Below are 20,338 nucleotides of genomic sequence, written 5' to 3' on the forward strand. Positions count from 1 at the left end.
TTAGTCTCGTTCAACGACGGAACAATGTCGTTCCAATTCTGCAGTGTATATGCACTCACGACAGGCAGTGTCCATAGATCTCTATGGGGTGTACAGAGTCACGATCTCTTCAGCCGATAGTTCTAACAGATGAAGAGCACAGATCTGAAGGTAAATCATGTAAAACGTGTATAGTGTGTACACAGGAATCTGCTTGCTGATAGGGACTTTAAATCATTGAAAAAATCATTAACGACATTGCATGGGGAGAAATTGTAGTGTGTACCCAGCCTTACACTAATCACCCCCTGCTGTACCTTGTTTTTATTCTGTTAGATTGAAGAAAGATGCTGACACATGAGGGATCCCTATGAGAAAAGGGTTGATTCAGACAAACATGGGCACAAATAAAAATTCCTTTTTAATTCATTATTTTAATTAAGATTCCTGCATTGGGAACACTTTCTCATAACCACTAATTGTCCTCTGATATTCTGCACAACTCCATTTACCGCCTAAACAGCGGAGCACAGCATGCACAGAGTTAAACCGCCCACATGCAGGTGCCCTCTTTCTTTGAAATGAAATGGAGAACATTGTTGGATGATTACATCACCCAGCCGGTCCATGTACCCATGTAGTAAATGAAAGGTAATACAGGTGCACTCAACATTTAGGCTGTCTAAAACGTCTCTAAGCAGTAATAGTACGGGGAAAGAGAGGGTGAATCCGTTTGGATGCTCAAATTATTTGGAACGGATTCTAAATTTTATAGAATGTGGTCGGCGTGAGGGCCTTAAATCTTTCATGGCACAATAATGAATTGAAGCAGATTACATTTTGTGGTTTACATTCAATGTTCTTAAAAATGTTAAAATCAACTAAAATGTTGCTTGTTTGAGCTCAAATGACTATATTTCTAGTATTAAAGAAAAAGATAATTCGAACAGCAAACAAATCCTGAGTTTTGAGGTTCACTTAGGAAAACTGTTAAAAATATCACACTTGTTTGAACCTGTTCACCTTGCTCGAATTTAGCTCAAATATTCTACGTTTTTGAACTTGAGAGCCAATTCAACAAGCCTGTTTGAGAACCACTTTCTTGGGGAAGGATAAAGGGGAATGGGTTAGGTAGATCAGCTGTGAAATAGAAGGTGAGAGCCAATGGAAGAAGGGAGGGAGCAGCAGTAGGGATTGCCAGAAGGGATTTGAGAGGTTTAGATTAAGGGAATCAAAGAGTGCAGGTCAGAAGTGTTCAGGGGCAGGGGGCATATGCCCCATGGTCCGGCCCCATAGTGGGCTACCTTGGGCTGGATCACTGGGCCACCTGCATTTCTTCTTCCTTTAAAATGTTCCTAATAGGTTGCTGAATCGAGTCTTGCCCCTCAGGCTAAAATTTTCCAGCCCTCCCCTGGAAGTGTTTTTCAGAATTATCCTTGATGGAAGCTACATGTTTTAGGACAAGATGCTGAGATCTACATATGGATAAGGATTTTTCTGCCACTGGGATATATTTTATTCACACTACTTAATTTCATCTCACGTTATTTTTCCATCTAGTGCTCTGTTTATATGTCTTTATTGCTGTTTTTCTGATTTTATCTGTATCTCACTATATTCTATATTAGCCGGTCATTTTCTTCTGGCCTGTTTTCCTTATCCCATTAATTGAATTCTTTATTTTTCCCTTACTGTTTCATACTTTTTTAAGCCTATCGCCTTTCCTTTGACGATTCATTGGCCTTTTTCTCCACCAGATCCATGGCTGCATTTTGAATTATTGTCGAGTATTTGTTGTAGTCGTGAATTTCCCCACTTATATTTTGTTTTGAATTCCTAAATGTCTGTTTTGGAATTAAATTTTTTTCTCCTGTATTTTCGTATTAGCCTGTTCATTTTCTTGTAGCTTGTTGTCTTTCTCTTTAATTGTTGTTTAAGTTCTTTGTTTTGCTTCTGGTTGTTTGAATTGTAGTTAACTGGGCCTGTTATTGTAAGCCTCTGAACAACCCATTGGACCAACAAGTAAATCTTACATTAACAGAGGATACTCTGGGGCACTTTAATTCAAAGCAAAGATAAATAATTTTTAAATGATGCACTCTTAGCCACAAAAATCTTCAATCACTAATTTTATTGGATTTATTTAACATTGGGGGAATTCAATTGAACGTGGTATTTTTAAAAAAAAAAAAAAAAAAAATTCAACGTAAAAAAAAAATGAAAATCACCACGCGGGTGCGACCGTTTTTAGGATTTCCACCTACAATAGTCAGATCTTCGCACGTTTGTGTCCGTGTATGAGATGTTGCCTGTAGCAACCAATCAGATTCTAGATGTAATTTTGTAGAATGCACCAAATAAATGATAACTAGACTCTGGTTGCTATAGGCAACATCTCCACTTTTTCAAACCCGCAGTTTAGTAAATATACGCCCTTGACTTAAACTTGACCTGGTGTACATATTCCATTATTCAAGCCACCAAAAGTCATGCTCTAATGTATTCATTTTGACTTGGTCATTGTCTCTGCTAACAGTTCTACACTTCTACAGGCAAAATGTACAGGAGTCTGCACCATACAGCTAAAACCTCATCACAATGGGTGGCCTCGCAATAGATGAGGCACTATGAAATGTGAATTCTGTGGTGTGAAAGGGGTACGTGGCTGTGTAGTCAGAGATGTCAGGATTCGATTTAACAAGTCACATGTGCATAGCCATCTTAACAACATTATGGGTCCCCGGGCAAAGCAGTGCACCGGGGCCCATATATATATATATATATATATATATGTGTAAAAAAAGTGATTATATATATATTCCTATTTTATATATACATATTCGAGATTCTCAGGCTCGGTTCCTCGGAAACCAAACCCACCCGAACTTAGGGGATCCGAGTACCGAGCAGAATTGACTCTGTACTTTCGCGCTTTTTCGGATTCGAAAACAAGGCAAAACGTCATTGTGACGTCGTTCTGGAATCTATAAATACCGCCCTCCACTGCGATCTAGCGCCATTGGAGAGAGGGACACAGAAGGGGTAGCATAGAGTGTAGAGCAGTTGGGCAGGCAAAGTTAGAAAATTGAAAGAGGAGGGTGGTAGCAGTGTTAAACAAAGTAATCAGTGACATTCAGCAGAGCTCCATAACTCCAGTGTTAATCTCATTGCAGAAAAATACAAAAAATAGTGCTTACAGTGTTGATGTAATTCTGCAGTCCAATTCTAGTGTTATATTGGTAACCCAAAGAGAAGAGCTCCATTGGTAATTCTCAATGCAGAAATAAAACTACTAGTCCTTGCAGGCTTTTTTTTTCTAAATTTGCACAAAAAACTGTATGGTGTTATATACACCCAAAGAGAAGAGCTCCATTGCTAATTGTCATTGCTGAAATACAAATACTAGTCCTTGCGGGCTTTTCTTCTGAATTTTCTTTTCTGCCACTGCTGTGTGCCAATGTGTCCTAGATGTGCTAGGAACTGCCGTGTGTTTGTGTCATTGCTTTGTCGCTTAGCATCCAGCCAGGTCGCTGCAGTATTTGTCCGAAAGTGTATGAAAATAATAATTGAGGCAGTCAAAATTGACTGCAAATGACTTTAAATTAGTGTTATTGAAGTTAATAATAATGTAGAATCAAAAAAAGAGCAAAATTTTGTGATTTTAGCAATTTTTCTAAAAAATACAAAACCAAAATATGCGAGGGCGGTTTTGCCAAAACCAAAACACGAAGCTAATCCAGCTCCAAAACCACTTCACGGGGGTCAGTGAGCATCTCTAATACATATACATATATATCATTTTTATTTTTTTCAAATCCCCCTTAACTTACCTTTCAATTGCCCTGTTCTTTGAGTCCGATCCTCTTCTCTTCTTCGTCGCTCCTCCGTGCTGCACACGCACTGAATGTTGGGCGTGATGATGTCATCACACCTGACATTCACTGCGAGCGCAGCACGGAAGAGGGGACCAGGGAGGGAACCGCATCTCCACCTGACCGGAATGGTCAGATGACCGCAAAAGGTAACTGTTTTTTTTTTTGTTTGTTTTTTTTATAGGAGTCCTGTGTCTGGCCCCCTTGTCCACTGGGCCCCCGGGCACCTGCCCATCATGCCCAGTCGGAAAGATGGCCCTGCACATGTGTGTGACAAAGAAGGGTGCATTTATCGGATCAGGGGTTGCATATGGTTATTGATGAGTTATTTGACATATTGGCAAGGTTATACAGGTAAAGCAAAATGTTAGTGGTGGTGGGCTGCGGTTTCAGTCGGCGGTACCTAGCGTATGTGGAAAACCTCTTCAGTCAGTGGCCATGGGGGGAGGGGGCAAGTGGCAGCCATGAGGATACCTCTCTTTGAAAGTGTGGCTGCAGTGCTGGATACCACCCTTATGGTGGCTCCTGTAAGAAGTTAAGAGGTGCCATCCACAGGGTTGTGATAATTGCAGTTATGATTGAAGCAGATGGAAACACTGCTGCTATCTTTGCCACATTTCAAAAGATTGACTTTAAAAAAAAGCCATGACTTCTTTTATACCAAACAATTCTCATATATTTATTTCAAGAAAAAGGGGGTGGGTAGTAAGATAGAGGGACATGAGCTGTTAGTCAGTATAAGGATGCTTACACAGGGCACACTGAAGTTTTGACATTACTTCTTATAACCCCTACAGAGAGTATAGCATGTGTTGTAAGTAACTCAGTAGCTGTGTAATAACCAACATTCATCCATTATACCAGAACTAGTTACCCTTTAGGACAGGCCTGTCCAACCTGCTGCCCTCCAGATGTTGTGAAACTACAAGCCCCAGCATGCTTTGCCAGTAGACAACATGTTGATAGCTGGAAGGGCATGCTGGGACTTGTAGTTTTACAACATCTGGAGGGCCGAAGGTTGGACAGGCCTGCTTTAGGGCTCTTGCACGTCCTGCCAGCCTTTGCTGGGACTTGTAGTTGCTGGGGAGCCGCTGGCGGCTGATCACCCCCATTATGCACTTGTTAGAGGAACACAATTAGGGCACAACCACATAGATAGGTCCGCTCCGAGACCGGGAAGGGGCGTGTCCAAGTTCATGCCCACTGACAACAGCTCCGACCAATCCGAAGCCTCTGTGTCGCTGACAGACTCCGCCCACCTGCCTATTAGCCGCGCCCACCAGTGGGGAAAAGGCGGGACTTCCGTTGTCAGAGTGCTGGCGGCTCGGGGAAGGCCCGGCATGTCCGGAGGGATCTGGTGATAACCGGGCGGTGGGGATGAACGGCTTCAGCACCGAGGAGGACAGCAGGGACGGGCCACCGGCCCCGGCTGCTCCGTTCTTCGGACAAACGTGTTGTCTTATAGATGCGGGAGAGCGCTGCGCCCGGCCGGCGGGGAACGCGTCCTTCAGTAAGAGGGTGCAGAAGAGCATCTCCCAGAAGAAGCTCAAACTGGACATCGACAAGAGCGTGAGTGGCCCTGTACATGTATGTATGTATGCATGCATGCGTGTGTGTGTGTGTGTGTATATATATATATATATATATATATATATATATATATATATATATATATATATATACACACACACACACACTGTACATAAGTCACTGTGAATATATATGTACCAGTCTACTTCTGCTGCACATTACTACCTTATACTCTACATATATACTACACCTTACTTACACTATACATATATTAGTATGCCCTGTTTACCTTTGTGCTCACCTTATACTACCATCCAGTACACCCCCTATACTACCATCCAGGGCTGTGCAACAGGGGTGACCGGCCAGGGCGCAACGCTGAAGAGGGGGGGTGCAATTTAGGAATATTTTAGGTTCAATTGGTTAAAATTGAGCGCTAGGGGGGGTTTGTGTTTGTCTTTCTCACCTACAGGCGCTAGAATTCTAAGTTACGGCTCTGCTACCGCCTGCTTACACTGTGCATATATCAGTGTGCCCTGTATACCTCTGTTCTACCATATATACTATACGTATGAGTGTCCCTATATAGTACAGTATATTGGGCTATGCATTATAACTACACTTGTACTGTCAGTCTGGACTTGTATCATACTTTACTGACCTACTCAGGGCATAGCTAAAGATCGTACTGTCTGGTTTAGCAACAATGTAATTGTGGTACAAGATCACCATACATCATCATTATCGCCATTTATATAGCGCCACTAATTCCGCAGCGTTGTACAGAGATCTCGCTCGCATCGGTCCCTGCCCCATTGGGGCTTAGTCTAAATTCCGTAACACGCACACTCTAAGGTCAATTTGTTAGCAGCCAATTAACCTATCCGTATGTTTTTGGAGTGTGGGAGGAAACTGGAACACCCGGAGGAAACCCACGCAAACACGGGGAGAACATACAAACTCCACACACAGTTGGGAATTGAACTCGTGACCCCAACGCTGTGAGGCAGAAGTGCTAACCACTTAGCCACCATGCTGCCCATACATGTTTTAGTGAACCTTCATCTTTGTGTGGATTTGCGTGCTAACATGCTTTCAGCACTTTACACTTTAATGCCAATAGCCAAAAAATAATGAAAGTGAATAGACTTTTGCTGTCTAGAATTAAATTTGCATCCGTTTCAACACCATCTGCTTTTTTTTTTTTTTTTTTTAGAATTGTTTTGTTTGGTAAAGAACAATAGATTTCAGGGTCACACTTGATAACACTATACCCTGTGCTGCAGGCAGGATTTGAGAACACGCTTTGAACTGTTACAAGTGCGGACAATATTTGTAACTTATCTTTCAAACCGTGAGTATGAGCCCTAATTGTTGCTGGGGAGTGGATCTGTAGAGCTTGAGACAGTATAAAAGTGTATAGCAATACAACGTAATAGGATAATTCCACTAATTTAATTTTACACTCTGACTACTTTTTAAATGTGGAGGTACCCATAGAGGGGGTCCCAATTTGGAGCAGATCTCCGTGTTGGCACCACCTCCTTGTCTCTGTGATAACGTCACTATATCTGCGGTCATTCAGTGCCTCAGCACCGATTGTCATTGCTCTTGGACCATTCCATCAGCAGCTACTAATATTACAATGACTGAAGCAGAAGAACTTTGTTTGCAACTTGTTTCAAGACAATACCCTTGGTTTTGGAGGCCCAATTTTCTCAGGCACCCATACAGTGCAAAAGATTGGCATCCCAAAGGGGAGGACCCTACAATTTATGGTGGAGGTAACCTTTTTTAAGTGCAAAATGTAACAATTTCCTTTAATCAAATAAAGTTGAGTACACTCTACAGGAACATTTTAACAGTGCAATATTTTTACCAGCGACTAAAAAAATAAAATAAAGTTCCGATCAGCATGCCGATTCCTGTGTACAATCTATTGACAATTTACACGATTCGTCTTCAAATCTGTGCTCTTCATCTGCCCTATCCAGCAGCTGAAAAGATCCTGACTCTGCACACTCCATAGAGATCTATGGACACTGCCGGGAGTGAGTGAAAACACACTGCAGGATTTGAATGACATCGTTGAACGTGACTTTTAGTTCAGTTTAAAAATCTCGTTCAACGATACGATGATCTTTGGAACAATCATTGTTCATGGTTGCAGGGTACGCACTATTATAACGGGCCGAACGGTCATTTTTCGTCTGATATGGCCGATAATCTTCTGAAAAGACTGTAGTGTGTACCCAGTATTATAACCTACTGAAAATCTCACCATGGATCCAAATACAAGACTGTCATTTTTTTTTTTTTTTGCATTGTATTTGATATTTAGATGATTGTTTCCATTGATGTGCTTCGCAGATAACTGTAAATGTCTGTGGTGCAACTTGTTGTTCCCTGGTCAAGGGAACAACAAATCATTTGTTTTATTGAGAAGGGACAAGTAATTCCCTGTTCATTTTTAAATAGCAGTATTGACTGACAATTCACTTGCCCGGGGTGAAATTTTGTGTATCCTTTTTAATGTAAGTTGGATTTATCTAGTTTAAAGTTTCAAACCCTGCAGCTCCTTACAGCGTTGTATCCTGCCCTGTTCCTCCCCGTACAGGAGATTAGTGCATATTGCTGGGGCTACGTTAACCTTTTGCATTGTTTGAGTGCATTAAATCACTGCAGCTGTGTCATGTGATTATTCTTATTCCTCTTCTTTTTTTTTTTTTTTTTTTGTCATTCTTTGTTCTTGTGTTACATGTGTCCTATTAAAGTGTGATTTGTGGCAAAATCAAATGTGATCTGACCGAGATGCAGTCAGCGTTGGCACACTTACTGTACTAAGTAAATAATCGGTGTAGTTACGGCCATAGGATTCCATATGTTAGTTAAGCTTGTAAATAGCTAGTTTTGCTTAACCCTTAAATAGCAGGCTCTCTGCTGTGTCTCCCTTTCCAAACCCTACCCTTGTGTTGATCAGGGTATGCTATATACCTTCATTATCATCACCATTTATTTATATAGCACAACCGATTTCGCAGTGGGATCTTGCTCACCAGTTTGTGGCCTCTTAAATCTGAGCTGCTGTTTTATAACATCCGGCAGAAAATGGTGTTTGTGTTTTTGTGAGAGAGGGTGCCAGAAACCTTTTATGTTACTCCTCACCACCACTTACAAAGCTCTGTCCCAGTCTCCTGCCCCCTATATCTCTAACCTCCTCACCACCAACACCCCTGCCCGCTCCCTGCGCTCGGCCAATGACCGTCGCCTCTCCTCCACTCTGATCACCTCTTCCCACTCCAGAATCCAAGACTTCTCCTGAGCTGCTTCCCTGCACTGGAACAACCTCCCTCGCTCCATCCGTCTCTCACCCAGTCTGTGCTCCTTCAAACTGGGCACTTAAAACTCACCTGTTCCTCAAAGCCTACCAACCATCCACTTGACCCCTTACCTTGTTGCTCCTTCGCTAACCTCCTTCTCTCGTTCTCCCCTCTCCCCTAGCCCCGCCTTTCTCTCCCTAACTTTAATGGCTCCCTTTTGTGCCTGTTTGTTCACCCTCCCTTAGGATGTGAGCTCGTATGAGCAGGGCCCCCTCCCCTCCTGTCTCCATACCTGTTCTTCTGCTCCGTCTTTACCCATATGTCTGCCCGGAGTTTCTGAAGTATTGGTACTTTGTGTTTATTGTTCTGTACTATGTCACCCTGTGTGGTCTACTGTTTGTACTATGTAGGGCGCTGCGGAAACCTTGTGGTGCCTAACAAATAAATGATGGTGATATGTTGTTCATCGCACCCCAAGTATTGGAGGTTATACCCTGCTTTTGAGGAGACTGTCACTACAATGATGTAATAAGGACTTCTTCCAGCAGAGTGCAGTGTAGAAGAGATCTGTAAGAGAACTCTCTTAACATGGTCACTTGGGACCCAGATTCAGACTAAGATTTAAGATTGAGCCCAAGATTACTAAACCTAAACTGCCTCTTATAACCGCCCCAGTCATATTTTAGAAATGCTTTTTTTCTTTTTGACATTTTTGTCTTTCTCAGGTTCGGCATCTTTACATCTGTGACTTCCACAAAAATTTCATTCAAAGTGTCCGCAACAAGAGGAAGCGAAAAACCAGCGATGACGGAGGGGACTCTCCAGAACACGAAACAGACGTCCCAGAGGTGAGACTCCACGGATCACATCGTGGCACATTAACTTTCATTTTCAGAATCCTAGTTTATAGAACTTTGCAACTGAAGATATGTAAAAAAAAATCCTTACATATTTAGTTACTTTAATGTGTCTGTAATGGAAAGTACAGTTGATGCACTGTGGCTCCTACAGACTGTTTCGGTCTCGCAGTGTTGTGTACACAGTAACACAATACCATGTGTTTTTCTACAGGTTGACTTGTTTCAGCTGCAGGTGAACACTCTCCGCAGGTACAAGAGACATTACAAGTTGCAGACTCGCCCAGGACTCAACAAGGCACAGCTTGCAGAGGTACGCTCCCAAGGCTGAGCAATCCGTTACTTTGTTTAAAGCGGCTTCACACTGAAGCTTCACATTTAAAGCTTAATTTAATTATATCTGCATCATCACAACAGCCTAGATGACCAGTGCTGTGGCAGAAAGCATTTTATTTGAGCCATTACACTCCATATCCCCACCTCAGCCATAGCGGACTATTATATTGTGAAGAGCCTGTAGAACTCTTGAGACATTGTCAAGTTGATAATTAAGGACCTGATTCATTAAGGATCTTAAATTAAGAAGTTTCTTATTTCAGTCTCCTGGACAAAACCATGTTACAATGCAAGGGGTGCAAATTAGCATTCTGTTTTGCACATAAGTTAAATACTGACTGTATTTTCATGTAGCACACAAATATCAACTTTAAATTTCAGTGTACAAATAAGCTATCAAGTATTTGTGTGCTACATGAAAAAACAGTCAGTATTTAACTTATGTGCAAAACAGAATGCTAATTTGCCCCCCTTGCATTGTAACATGGTTTTGTCCAGGAGACTGAAATAAGAAGTTTCTCAAGTTAAGATCCTTAATGAATCAGGCCCTAAGTCAGGATGGTAGCTGATTAACACCGAGCAGAACTCTGGTGTCCAAACTAAATTATTCATTTGACATCAGATTAGTGTTGTGTGTTCTTTGAGGTAATGGTCTTCTATCACTGGCTCATACTGGGGAGGGGACGTCTCCTTGTGCGCTGTTTTATTGTCCGGAGTCCTGTACAGTGTAAAAATATATATACTGATTCACTAAAACCAAGTCTTTTTAAATATTTAAGGAAGATATGATTTCTGCTCTTAAGTAACCCCATGCTTGAAACGGGGTGTCTTATGGAACGACAAGACACAACTGGATCAGCTTCCTTTATCTTTGCTTAATTCAAATGTAAAAGCTTTATTTTCTATGCCTATCCACTTTTAAGAGTAATAATATTTTTGTTGTCACATCGTTCAAACTACATTTTAACTCTATTCCCTCCAACAGACTGTGAGCCGGCACTTTCGGAACATTCCGGTAAACGAGAAGGAAACTCTGGCCTATTTTATCTACATGGTGAAAAGCAACCGCAGCCGACTGGACCAGAAATCTGAGAGCAGCAAGCAGCTAGATGTGTAGCCACAGAGACTAAGGGACTGGATGGGCAGCTGCTGGAAACCAGTGTACTTGTACATAGGAATTGTGAAGGCGGCGATGGCTTAAGCCGCACACCCTGTGCCATATCTTCTCCTGGCGCGCAGGAGAGGCTGGTTGTCTTATACTATAGGCTGTGACTGCGCTTTGCATGAGACTGGAAAAAGTTGGGCCTGGGGAAACCTGATGCCCACCTATTATGTATCCAGAGCATACGCCATTAATACGTAGTGGACTTCAGGCTTGCTGGAGTGAGAATAGTTTTCGTAGATAGTGTACAGTTACCACTCACAAATAGAGTATTCACCGGATGGCAATTATCATCCAGTGCAAGAAAAAATACCCTTGTCTCACAACCAAAAGGGATTTGTAACCCAACTTAATGGATGCTATTAATCATGTCCTAGAACGCACTTGATCAATGGCAGCACGCCCGATTCCTCCTGCCACTTGGCTATTCTGCCAGCACAATGAAGGTTAGTAGCTGTCACAGGCCACTCAGAGAAACTTTTTGCCGGCAATATCGCCATGTCTAATTACCAGCAATAAGTGGCAGTGTAACTGCTGGTGGTAGCCGAGTCTCAAGGCCCACCTATTTATATTACATGTTTTATTAACCTTTCATATATTTCCAGAGATCTGGCCCTCATAGTGCTTGTTATATCATTATATCCAACTTTTTTATTTTTATTGAGAGCACAATAATGTGTCTGAATCCAACGCCTCTGATAGTATGTTCCTGCCCGTCTGTGACCTCCACTTTTATATCTATCATTTTTTAATCACAGGTTGAACCTCTGGTCCACATCAGTCATAATTGTAGCACGCTATAGAATTGACTTTGTGTCCCCTAAAATGAACTCTTCAACCTGAACCAGTTTTCACAACAAACCCACTTTCAACAGCTTACAGCAATGCAAATGATTCACCTTTCACAGTGCGGGAGGTGGCGCAGATTGACTCTGTTAGACTGCCCAAAAATCTATGTAAGTGCTGATGAAGAAGGAGAATAACGGGTAAATATGTTTAGGTGGATTCCCCATTAATACTCCTTTTTTTTTTTTCTTTTTTTTTTTTTTTAATCCAGAGAAATAAAAACATGTTGGTTCAGCATGTATTGACCAATATGGCTTTCTTAAATCCAGCACAAAAAAATAATTTTAGCTGGAGTTTGCCAAGTCCCCAACATACTGGAATTCAGAGTTTCAACCTTTATATATTTTAAGGTGGATATAAGCAGCGCTGGAACAGAAACATATTTACAACCAGTCCTCACAAAGTCGCTGCAGGTGATACCATACTGAAAGATGGAGGACCTGTCCTTTCTTTCATGCCAAGGACTGATGGTCTATACTTTAAGATTTAGGGTAACAAAGCCTCTGTTATAACGGTACATGGTTTTAAAAGCCATCAATATTTGTTCTCTAAATCTCCCAATATTTGTTACGTGTCCATCTTCTTTGACTGCAATTCTCTTTCAATTGTGTCTATATCACCCACCCTGTCTCCCACACGCCGATTATCGTTGAAGATAGGACCACACACGCGGGAGGATTAAGCTGATACGCGGGAGGATTAAGCTGATACGCGGGAGGATTAAGCTGATACGCGGGAGGATTAAGCTGATACGCGGGAGGATTAAGCTGATACGCGGGAGGATTAAGCTGATACGCGGGAGGATTAAGCTGATACGCGGGAGGATTAAGCTGATACGCGGGAGGATTAAGCTGATGAGGAGCCAAGAGACTGACCACCGCGTTCTCATTCCTAGTAGTTTCAATGTGCCGCCTGAGCAGATGCTCAGTGCGCCTATGGAGCACTAGTCTATAAAAGTAACTGGTGGTCCGAGGTAGCGTGTTAGAAGTTGGTCAGCGTGGCCGTAGCCATAGAGCCGAGAGTTTGGCCTAGAGTAATCACCACCATTTAATTAATGTAGTCGATAAGAACTGTGACCAAGCAAAACGCCCCATGTAGAGTTATTTTACGGAACTAGTTTAAACAAGGCCACTGACACCATTGGGAAAGAACGATAACAACTAAAGCTGTAGCATAGAGATCTGTGTTTCGGTCATAGACCTGTTGTAGATACGTATTATATAGTTTGGAAAGAAGTCTCCTTTTTGCTGATTTACTGCTGCAGTTTGCCACAGATATCTGGGATTTGCTCTTCTGCCTGGTTGTGTTGCTGAGATATCAAACGTGTGTTTCTACCAATACACCTTTGGAATAAAACGATAGGATGAGTGTTTTGGTTGGGCTGTACGAAGAACAGTCTTTAATTGGTGAATATGGCTGCCATTGATGACTCATTTACTCTCAATATCTTTAAATCGGCAAACTCTGCATGAAGAACTTAAGAAAAACAAAAATAATTGAGATACGTCTGTAGTCAAACCTCCCCTCCTTTAATGGCTTTGAGCACTGCTGACCCTATGTGAGATCCTTCTCTATAGTATTCACAGCAGATGACAACTGCTATAATAAGGGCTCTTGATCCCTATGACAAAGTTTGGTCAGGATTGAAATTGAACAGCAGAAATACAACAGACCCTTTCGGCACCCATTGACTTGACCTGCCGGTGTGCCCACAGTCGTAAAAGTTCAACGCTAGTCATTGGGAAACGGGGCAGCATCTTGGAACAGTGCAGGGTGAGGCAAAATAATAATATTTAATGCCCATTTTAATCAGGGCTGCAATAAAAACAGCGAGTGTAACCAAACAGTTGTTAAAATGAACTACCAAATGATACACCGTGATTATGTGCATTAAGTCGCTGTCGGGATCTGTATGGTGTTTACAAGACATCTGAATTTCTTCATCCACTTTAATTACTGCAGTAATTACCTATAGACCAGGCTGTCTGACTATCTGCAGGGGCTGCTGACCTCTGCTATAGACCCTCACAATGATCGGACAGTGACCTCTGATAAACTACATTTCATCATTGTGAGTAAAAGTTGTATTAGCTCATACTAACTATGATAGTCCCACATATGCCTATCCCAATCCTTTCCAATTTACCATTTATATTTTAAAATCATTTTTACACTTTTTTTAAAATATTTATTGTATTACAATATAGTATGTTTTAATTAAAAGTTACTTGATCAGTGCTTTAGAGTTTGTCTTTTATGTTTGCAGTTGTTGAGCAGTTGGCTCCTGTAGTGCAACTGAAGAAAGTGGTTGTTTGCTATAAATACCTCTATAACATTGTAGGTTATCCTAACACTGCGTAGAAAGCGGTAATGGATTAGTAATGCTGGCCATGTGCTCAGCCCAGGACACTGCACCCATTTCCAGTTTCTAGGCTCACTTGGGAGATAAGCAGCGGGTCGCTGTAGACACTGGATAACACTGGTCGTCTGCCGGATTTTTAGCCAATTCTGTAAAAAAGTCAGATTTGTGCATGCACAGTAATCTACATGTGACATCCGCTGTACTGGGACGTACAGACTCAGGAAGGGCCGTAGACTGGTATTACTGGACTATGCAGGGGACACACACGTACACTCACAGGACTTCAATTTAAAAGTGAAGTTTAATCTGCAGTGTGCGCCAATATTTTGGGTCAACTGCAGGTCTGGATTGAAGGTCTCGTAATAGCTGAAACGGAGGGATGTGGGGGCTGAGAGAGAGATGAGGTGAGATAGAGATGAGGAGCCTGATTCATTAAGGATCTTAAATTAAGAAACTTCTTATTTCAGTCTCCTGGACAAAACCATATTACAATGCAAGGGGTGCAAATTAGTATTCTGTTTTGCACATAAGTTAAATACTGGCTGTTTTTTCATGTAGCGCACAAATACTTGATAACTTTTTTGTACACTGAAATTTAAAGTTGATATTTGTGTGTTACATGAAAAACAGTCAGTATTTAACTTATGTGCAAAACAGAATGCTAATTTGCACCCCTTGCATTGTAATATGGTTTTGTCCAGGAGACTGAAATAAGAAGTTTCTTAATTTAAGATCCTTAATGAATCAGGCCCCTAATTAGTAACATTTGTTTTATTGGTCCACATGCACCAATAAAGGAAGTTTGACCTGCACACCCCCCCCCCCCCCCTTTCCCAGACTTCGCACTGATTTCTCCTGTTTGCACGTTGGCTCTTTTAATATACAGGCCAACTGGTGTTCTTGGCTTATTAATATTCAGTATTTTTCACTTTATACAATTAGTGTGACCTTATCCATTTTCCCTTACCTTCTCATTTCTTTGTCTGTTTTACCCAGTTTGTTGCTTACTGTATTTGTCCCCAATTGTAAAGCGCTATGCAATATGTTGGCGCTATATAAATAAATGATGATGTGTTAGGCTGCTGGTAACTTGCAGAACAGATGACAGAGGTCTTCACCTTAGCAGCCGCCTTTCCCGTAGAGCTTTATGTGCTCACAGGTACTCTGATGCACCCAGGACTTAGCTCTTGGCATAGAGCAAGTTCGTTATACAATACCGCAGCGGCAGGCCAGAGCAGGCTGAGTAGATGGTAGCGGATGGTCAAACGTAAGCCGAGGTCAGGGGTCACAAGCAAGTTAGGATGGTCAGATAACACGCCAAGGGTCAGGGTCACAGGCGAAACAGCAGAGTCCCAAGATACAGGCCAAAGGGGCAGGGTCACAGGCAAGGTCCAATGTACAGGCAAAGGGTCACAACGGCAGGTCAAATAGAGAAACGGACATAGTATCCACAGGAACTGGGTCAACAAGAACTGGACAAAAAGCAGATCAGCAACAGAGTAACTCAACGCTATAACCGGGAGGGAGACTAAGCCCGTCCTGCCTTAAATACTGAAGCCAGTCAATCAGGGCTTTGCCCTGTAATCACCTCCAGGCAGACACTAATTAATTAATGAATTCCTAATTAGCCCACAGGCTTGCAGCCCCTGCGCACACACCCAGCTGCCCTGAGTGCCAGGGTGTGCTAACCAGCAAGAACAGCGTCCGCCCATTGCCTTAGCAACGGTCGGGGACCAAAAACAGGAAGTGACGTCCCAGTCGTCATGGAGACGGCCGAAACACCAGAGCCAGCAGGAAGTGAGTTGTGGCTGTGCCCGCGGCCTCCGTGGCTCCTGATATGATGATGAAGTATGGTAAATAAAGAAACGGAGGGGAATGGTGATAGGAAACAGCAATGGAGGGGCAAAAGAATGAAGGAGGGGGCAGAACGAGGATGCAGAGGGGCAGAGCGAGTGGGGGCAGAGAGGATGCAGAGGGGGCAGAACGAGTGGATGGAGGGCACAGAGTGTGTGGAGATGAATGAGGGCACAGTGGGAGTAAGCTGTAAATTATTATTTGACAGAAATATAATTGAAAAAAATATATAAAAATATTATTTTCCCTTGGATTTATGTATATTATTTTTGCATACAACTAAATAAGTATTTCTGTCCTAACCTAAATACTTATTACGTTATTTTGACCCAACTACTTATAAAACGGGACTGCTCGGTAATTATTTTGGAGGGGTGCCTTGAAAAAATTATGGAGACTCTAAGGGTGCCGCGAACTGTAAAAGTTTGGGAACCACTGTAATATACTGAGATTACAGATGTATCATCACCTACCTCCCCAGCCCCCAGGACGTCTTCATTAAAAAAAATTCTTGGGGCAATATAATTCATTGATCAACCCTAGTAAACGTTGGGCTATGGATGTGTGTGTGTGTGTGTGTGTTGGAGGACAAATCGGGAGACGCAGAGATTGCTCACACAAACCTTGTTATAAACTTAAACGTTTTGCTGGTTCTATGTTACAAAAACAGAGGTACCCCCTGCTGCTCCACGGAGGGGAAGGGACAGGTAGTAATGCAGCTTAAAATTTGTGCAATAAATTGAGTGTGTCTGATTTTTGTAACAGTGATAAGATAAAGTAAGTGTTACAAGCCGCCGGGGCTCGCTTGCGCTTAGTGCCCCTCGTCCCAGCCGTCGCCATGGAGACAGTGACCGCAATCTCTGACGCGTCCCAGCATGTGCACACAGCCTGGCGCGTGTATTATGAATAATTTAATTAGCGCTGCGCCCCGGCCGGGTGGTGGCTGGACGCATGCGCAGTTGGTTCCTTGTGTCAGCATTATCTTGTTTTTGGAGCTTGCTCCTGATTGGCCACTGTCAGTATTTAAGGCAGGGAGGGCTTAGCCTCCTTGCCAATTATAGTGTTCAGTTTCCTGGCTGCTGACCTGCTCCTGTACTTTGTTCCTGTACTTCTGGATAGACCCTTCAGTGTATGACCTCTGGCTTGTTTCTTGGACTGTGGTGACCCTGACTTCTGACTGTGACTTGGATATCCTGTCTTTCTGCCGGACCTGACCCTTTTCTTGGACCTCACCTCTCTGCATGCTTTTGCCCTGTGACCTCGACCTGTCCTTGACTACGCTTAACTCCTGCCGTCATCCCCTTACCCGCGCTACGGTTATATCCATAAGCTTGTACTACGCAGAGTATAAGACCTGGGGGCATCTGAGTACCTGTGAGCGCAACAAACTCTACGGAAAAGGCGTTTTTGATACGAGAGCATCAATATTGGGGCATTTTGATGTCAGAGCAATTTGGATAAAGTCTTCAGTGTCCAATCGATTTCTCTGCTTTGTTTTAATGTTCGTTAGAGTGGAAAATCCTTGTTCACAAAGGTAGATTGTAGCAAAAGGCAGCAACTTTTTGACTGCCTCCTCATGTGCAATTTTGAATGCTTTTGCAGCTGTTGACATCCAAAAATATGACAGATCTGCTTTGTTTTCAATGCAATACGTGCTTCATTATTGCATCTAAGCTCAAGAAGTGCCTCTGCCAACCCTTGAGGCTCTTCTGGTGCAACAGCAATTTCACATTTAAAGGGGTCTACAATCCAACTGACAGCATGTGAATCGGCAGGATTACCCCCAGGAATTTCATTTTTACCTCATTTGGGGTAATTTACCCCTGTTCCCTGACCACTGGCCTAGGAAATATTATGTGCCAACTTGGATCAGGGCTAAGATGAAGATTATGTAGTTTTTTCAAATCTAACATGTTTAAAGCTTTTAAAGATTGGTGCATCCAATAAGACATATGCTTTCATTCTTCTAGCTTGCAGAAAAACTGATGAAAGCTGATATCTGATTGGTTGGCTTGAGTTATATAATACTTGTGTAATTTCACAAGTATTATATAGTACAAAAATGTATATAAAAATAGCAGTAGTTATACTCCTCATCAAATCTTCTTATTTTGAACTAAAGTAAATCTTTTTTCCCATAAACTACTGACTTCCAAAAACTGGAGATGGGATAGCATTGAATTGCGAAAATGATTATTGTTGCAGTATGTATATGCCTGCACCTAGGTAAATGAGTTGTAGTAGCTGAAACAAACCAGCAGAGGGCAGCTCTGACACAACAAATTACATGGACAACACCTTTTTTTTTTCCCATCTGACCATAAAATTCTGAGACCTTAGCAGGGCAATTAGAGAACTGGTTCTAATTAGCCTTTTGTTTTATAAACTGTATATAACATATTTAAATCATTTTGAATTTAATATCATTGTTTGTAATGTCTGTATGATAATACATCATTTGACACCTAATAAATATAGTATTTTAATGAGAGAGCCTACATGTGTTTCGGCCCTCGTTGGCGTTATTATGATTTTATACCTCCTAACATTTTCTGTTTGGAGTCAGAACACTGCCACGGCCCCCTCTAAAAATGGCACATGCCATTTCCACTCTGGGTAATGCTATCACTTCTGAAGTGCTCGGTTGCCCCTCCTCCTCTATCCTAAATATATCTCAGCATTTTGTATATAACCAGTAAGTGGTGCATTGACAGGAAGGGCAGCCATGTAAACAGATTTACCCAGAGTAAGAGTATTATTTGAGTATTTTTCCCAGGGCCCATATCTTGGAATTCTCTCGAATATCCAGATCTTGGTGTGTTACATTAGCATGGACTTACCATTACCATCTACCGGTCAAATGTCGCCATCAACCAACTGCACCTTGAGTCCTCGTCGGAATGGGATGGGAATCAGGGGTCCTTTTGTGTCCATACACTCAGCTATTTGTGGCCTATTAGGTCTAAGATGTCCTATTTGGCAATCCACATACTGTGTATGGGCACCTAAAGCTTACCACACACACCGATCCAGCTGCATGACTTGGGGATCAAGGGACAAGATATTCAATCTGACCACCCTTATGTGTCACCAGATCCAGTAATTTGGCCCTTTAGTTGATTGTCCGGGTGACTTCTGAGTCTATTGCAGCCCGCTGAGCGCACACAGCGGTCATTTTTGTCCACATTTTCTGCCATTATTACGAGAGGGTCATTATCTGGGACATCTGCTGCTCGATATCGTCTGCTATCCCTGTACTGTGGATAATGTATTCTATATTACAGTGGACAAAGTCTATTAAAAAAAAGGAAACTTTCATATAACAAAATCACATATTCGTCTCTTTCATTATTGACCACTTTCCTTGTTTCAACAGTAGGTTGGTGATAATTATATATGAAGCCAAAAAGATAAATCAGTCAGTCACCTTTCCCCCCCAAAATCCATCGCCATTGTTCCACTCCATTGTAAATGAATGACGTATACATTAATAATAATGTCGGTCGGTCATCGCTTATAGGACTTCATTTCCTTTTACAACTCCTGGTGTGTCCCCATTAGGATAGTAACGTGTTAGATGATTGTAAAGGGCCACTAAAATGTTACATGATCAGAACTGAAGATATTTAAAATAAAGGTATTGTGAGGGGAGATATTTTGCTACACACCGCACTTCCTGTCAGCAATCCCACTGCAACAAGCCTCTTTTAGCCACAATTATCCAAAATGACTAATGACCGAGAACAATAACTATTTTCAAATGTAGATATAATGCTAAATATCTTAAGGTTCTTTATACAGACCAGCCAAGGATCTCACACCGGTGGCTATAATCTGTAGTTTATCTCAGCAAACATCCACCTGCTCCCCAGACTGTGAGAAACTGAGTGAACTGCCTAGCAGCCTTTTACCAGCACCTTATCAGATACAACTTGTGACGAGCCAACAACTTGCAAGCTCTCGGGGAAACCCGAAATGGGCCATATGAATGGAGCCCGCCCATCTCTCTCCATTCAAAACCCCCAGGGACCCTTATCATCACCGTCATCAACATTTATTTATATAGCGCCAGCAAATTCCGTAGCACTTTACAATTGGGAACAAACATTAATAAAACAATACTGGGTAATACATACAGACAGAAAGGTAAGAGGGCCCTGTTCGCAAGCTTACAATCTATGGGACAATGGGAGTTTGAAACACAAGGGCATGTGCTACAT

General features: G+C 42.2%; 1 protein-coding gene across 1 annotated transcript; it reads left to right on the forward strand.

The window, feature by feature from the left end:
* Positions 1-5,133: 5,133 nt before the first annotated feature.
* On the forward strand, positions 5,134-14,140 carry SAP30L (SAP30 like). Its single transcript, XM_075210115.1, has 4 exons — positions 5,134-5,420; positions 9,427-9,549; positions 9,773-9,871; positions 10,880-14,140. Exons 1-4 carry the CDS (start codon positions 5,229-5,231, stop codon positions 11,009-11,011), a joined length of 546 nt encoding a protein of 181 aa, XP_075066216.1. The 5' UTR covers positions 5,134-5,228; the 3' UTR covers positions 11,012-14,140.
* The last annotated feature ends 6,198 nt before the right edge of the window (positions 14,141-20,338 follow it).

Source organism: Mixophyes fleayi, chromosome 4 (genome assembly GCF_038048845.1).
Source record: "Mixophyes fleayi isolate aMixFle1 chromosome 4, aMixFle1.hap1, whole genome shotgun sequence".
In the NCBI taxonomy this organism is placed as follows: domain Eukaryota; kingdom Metazoa; phylum Chordata; class Amphibia; order Anura; family Limnodynastidae; genus Mixophyes; species Mixophyes fleayi.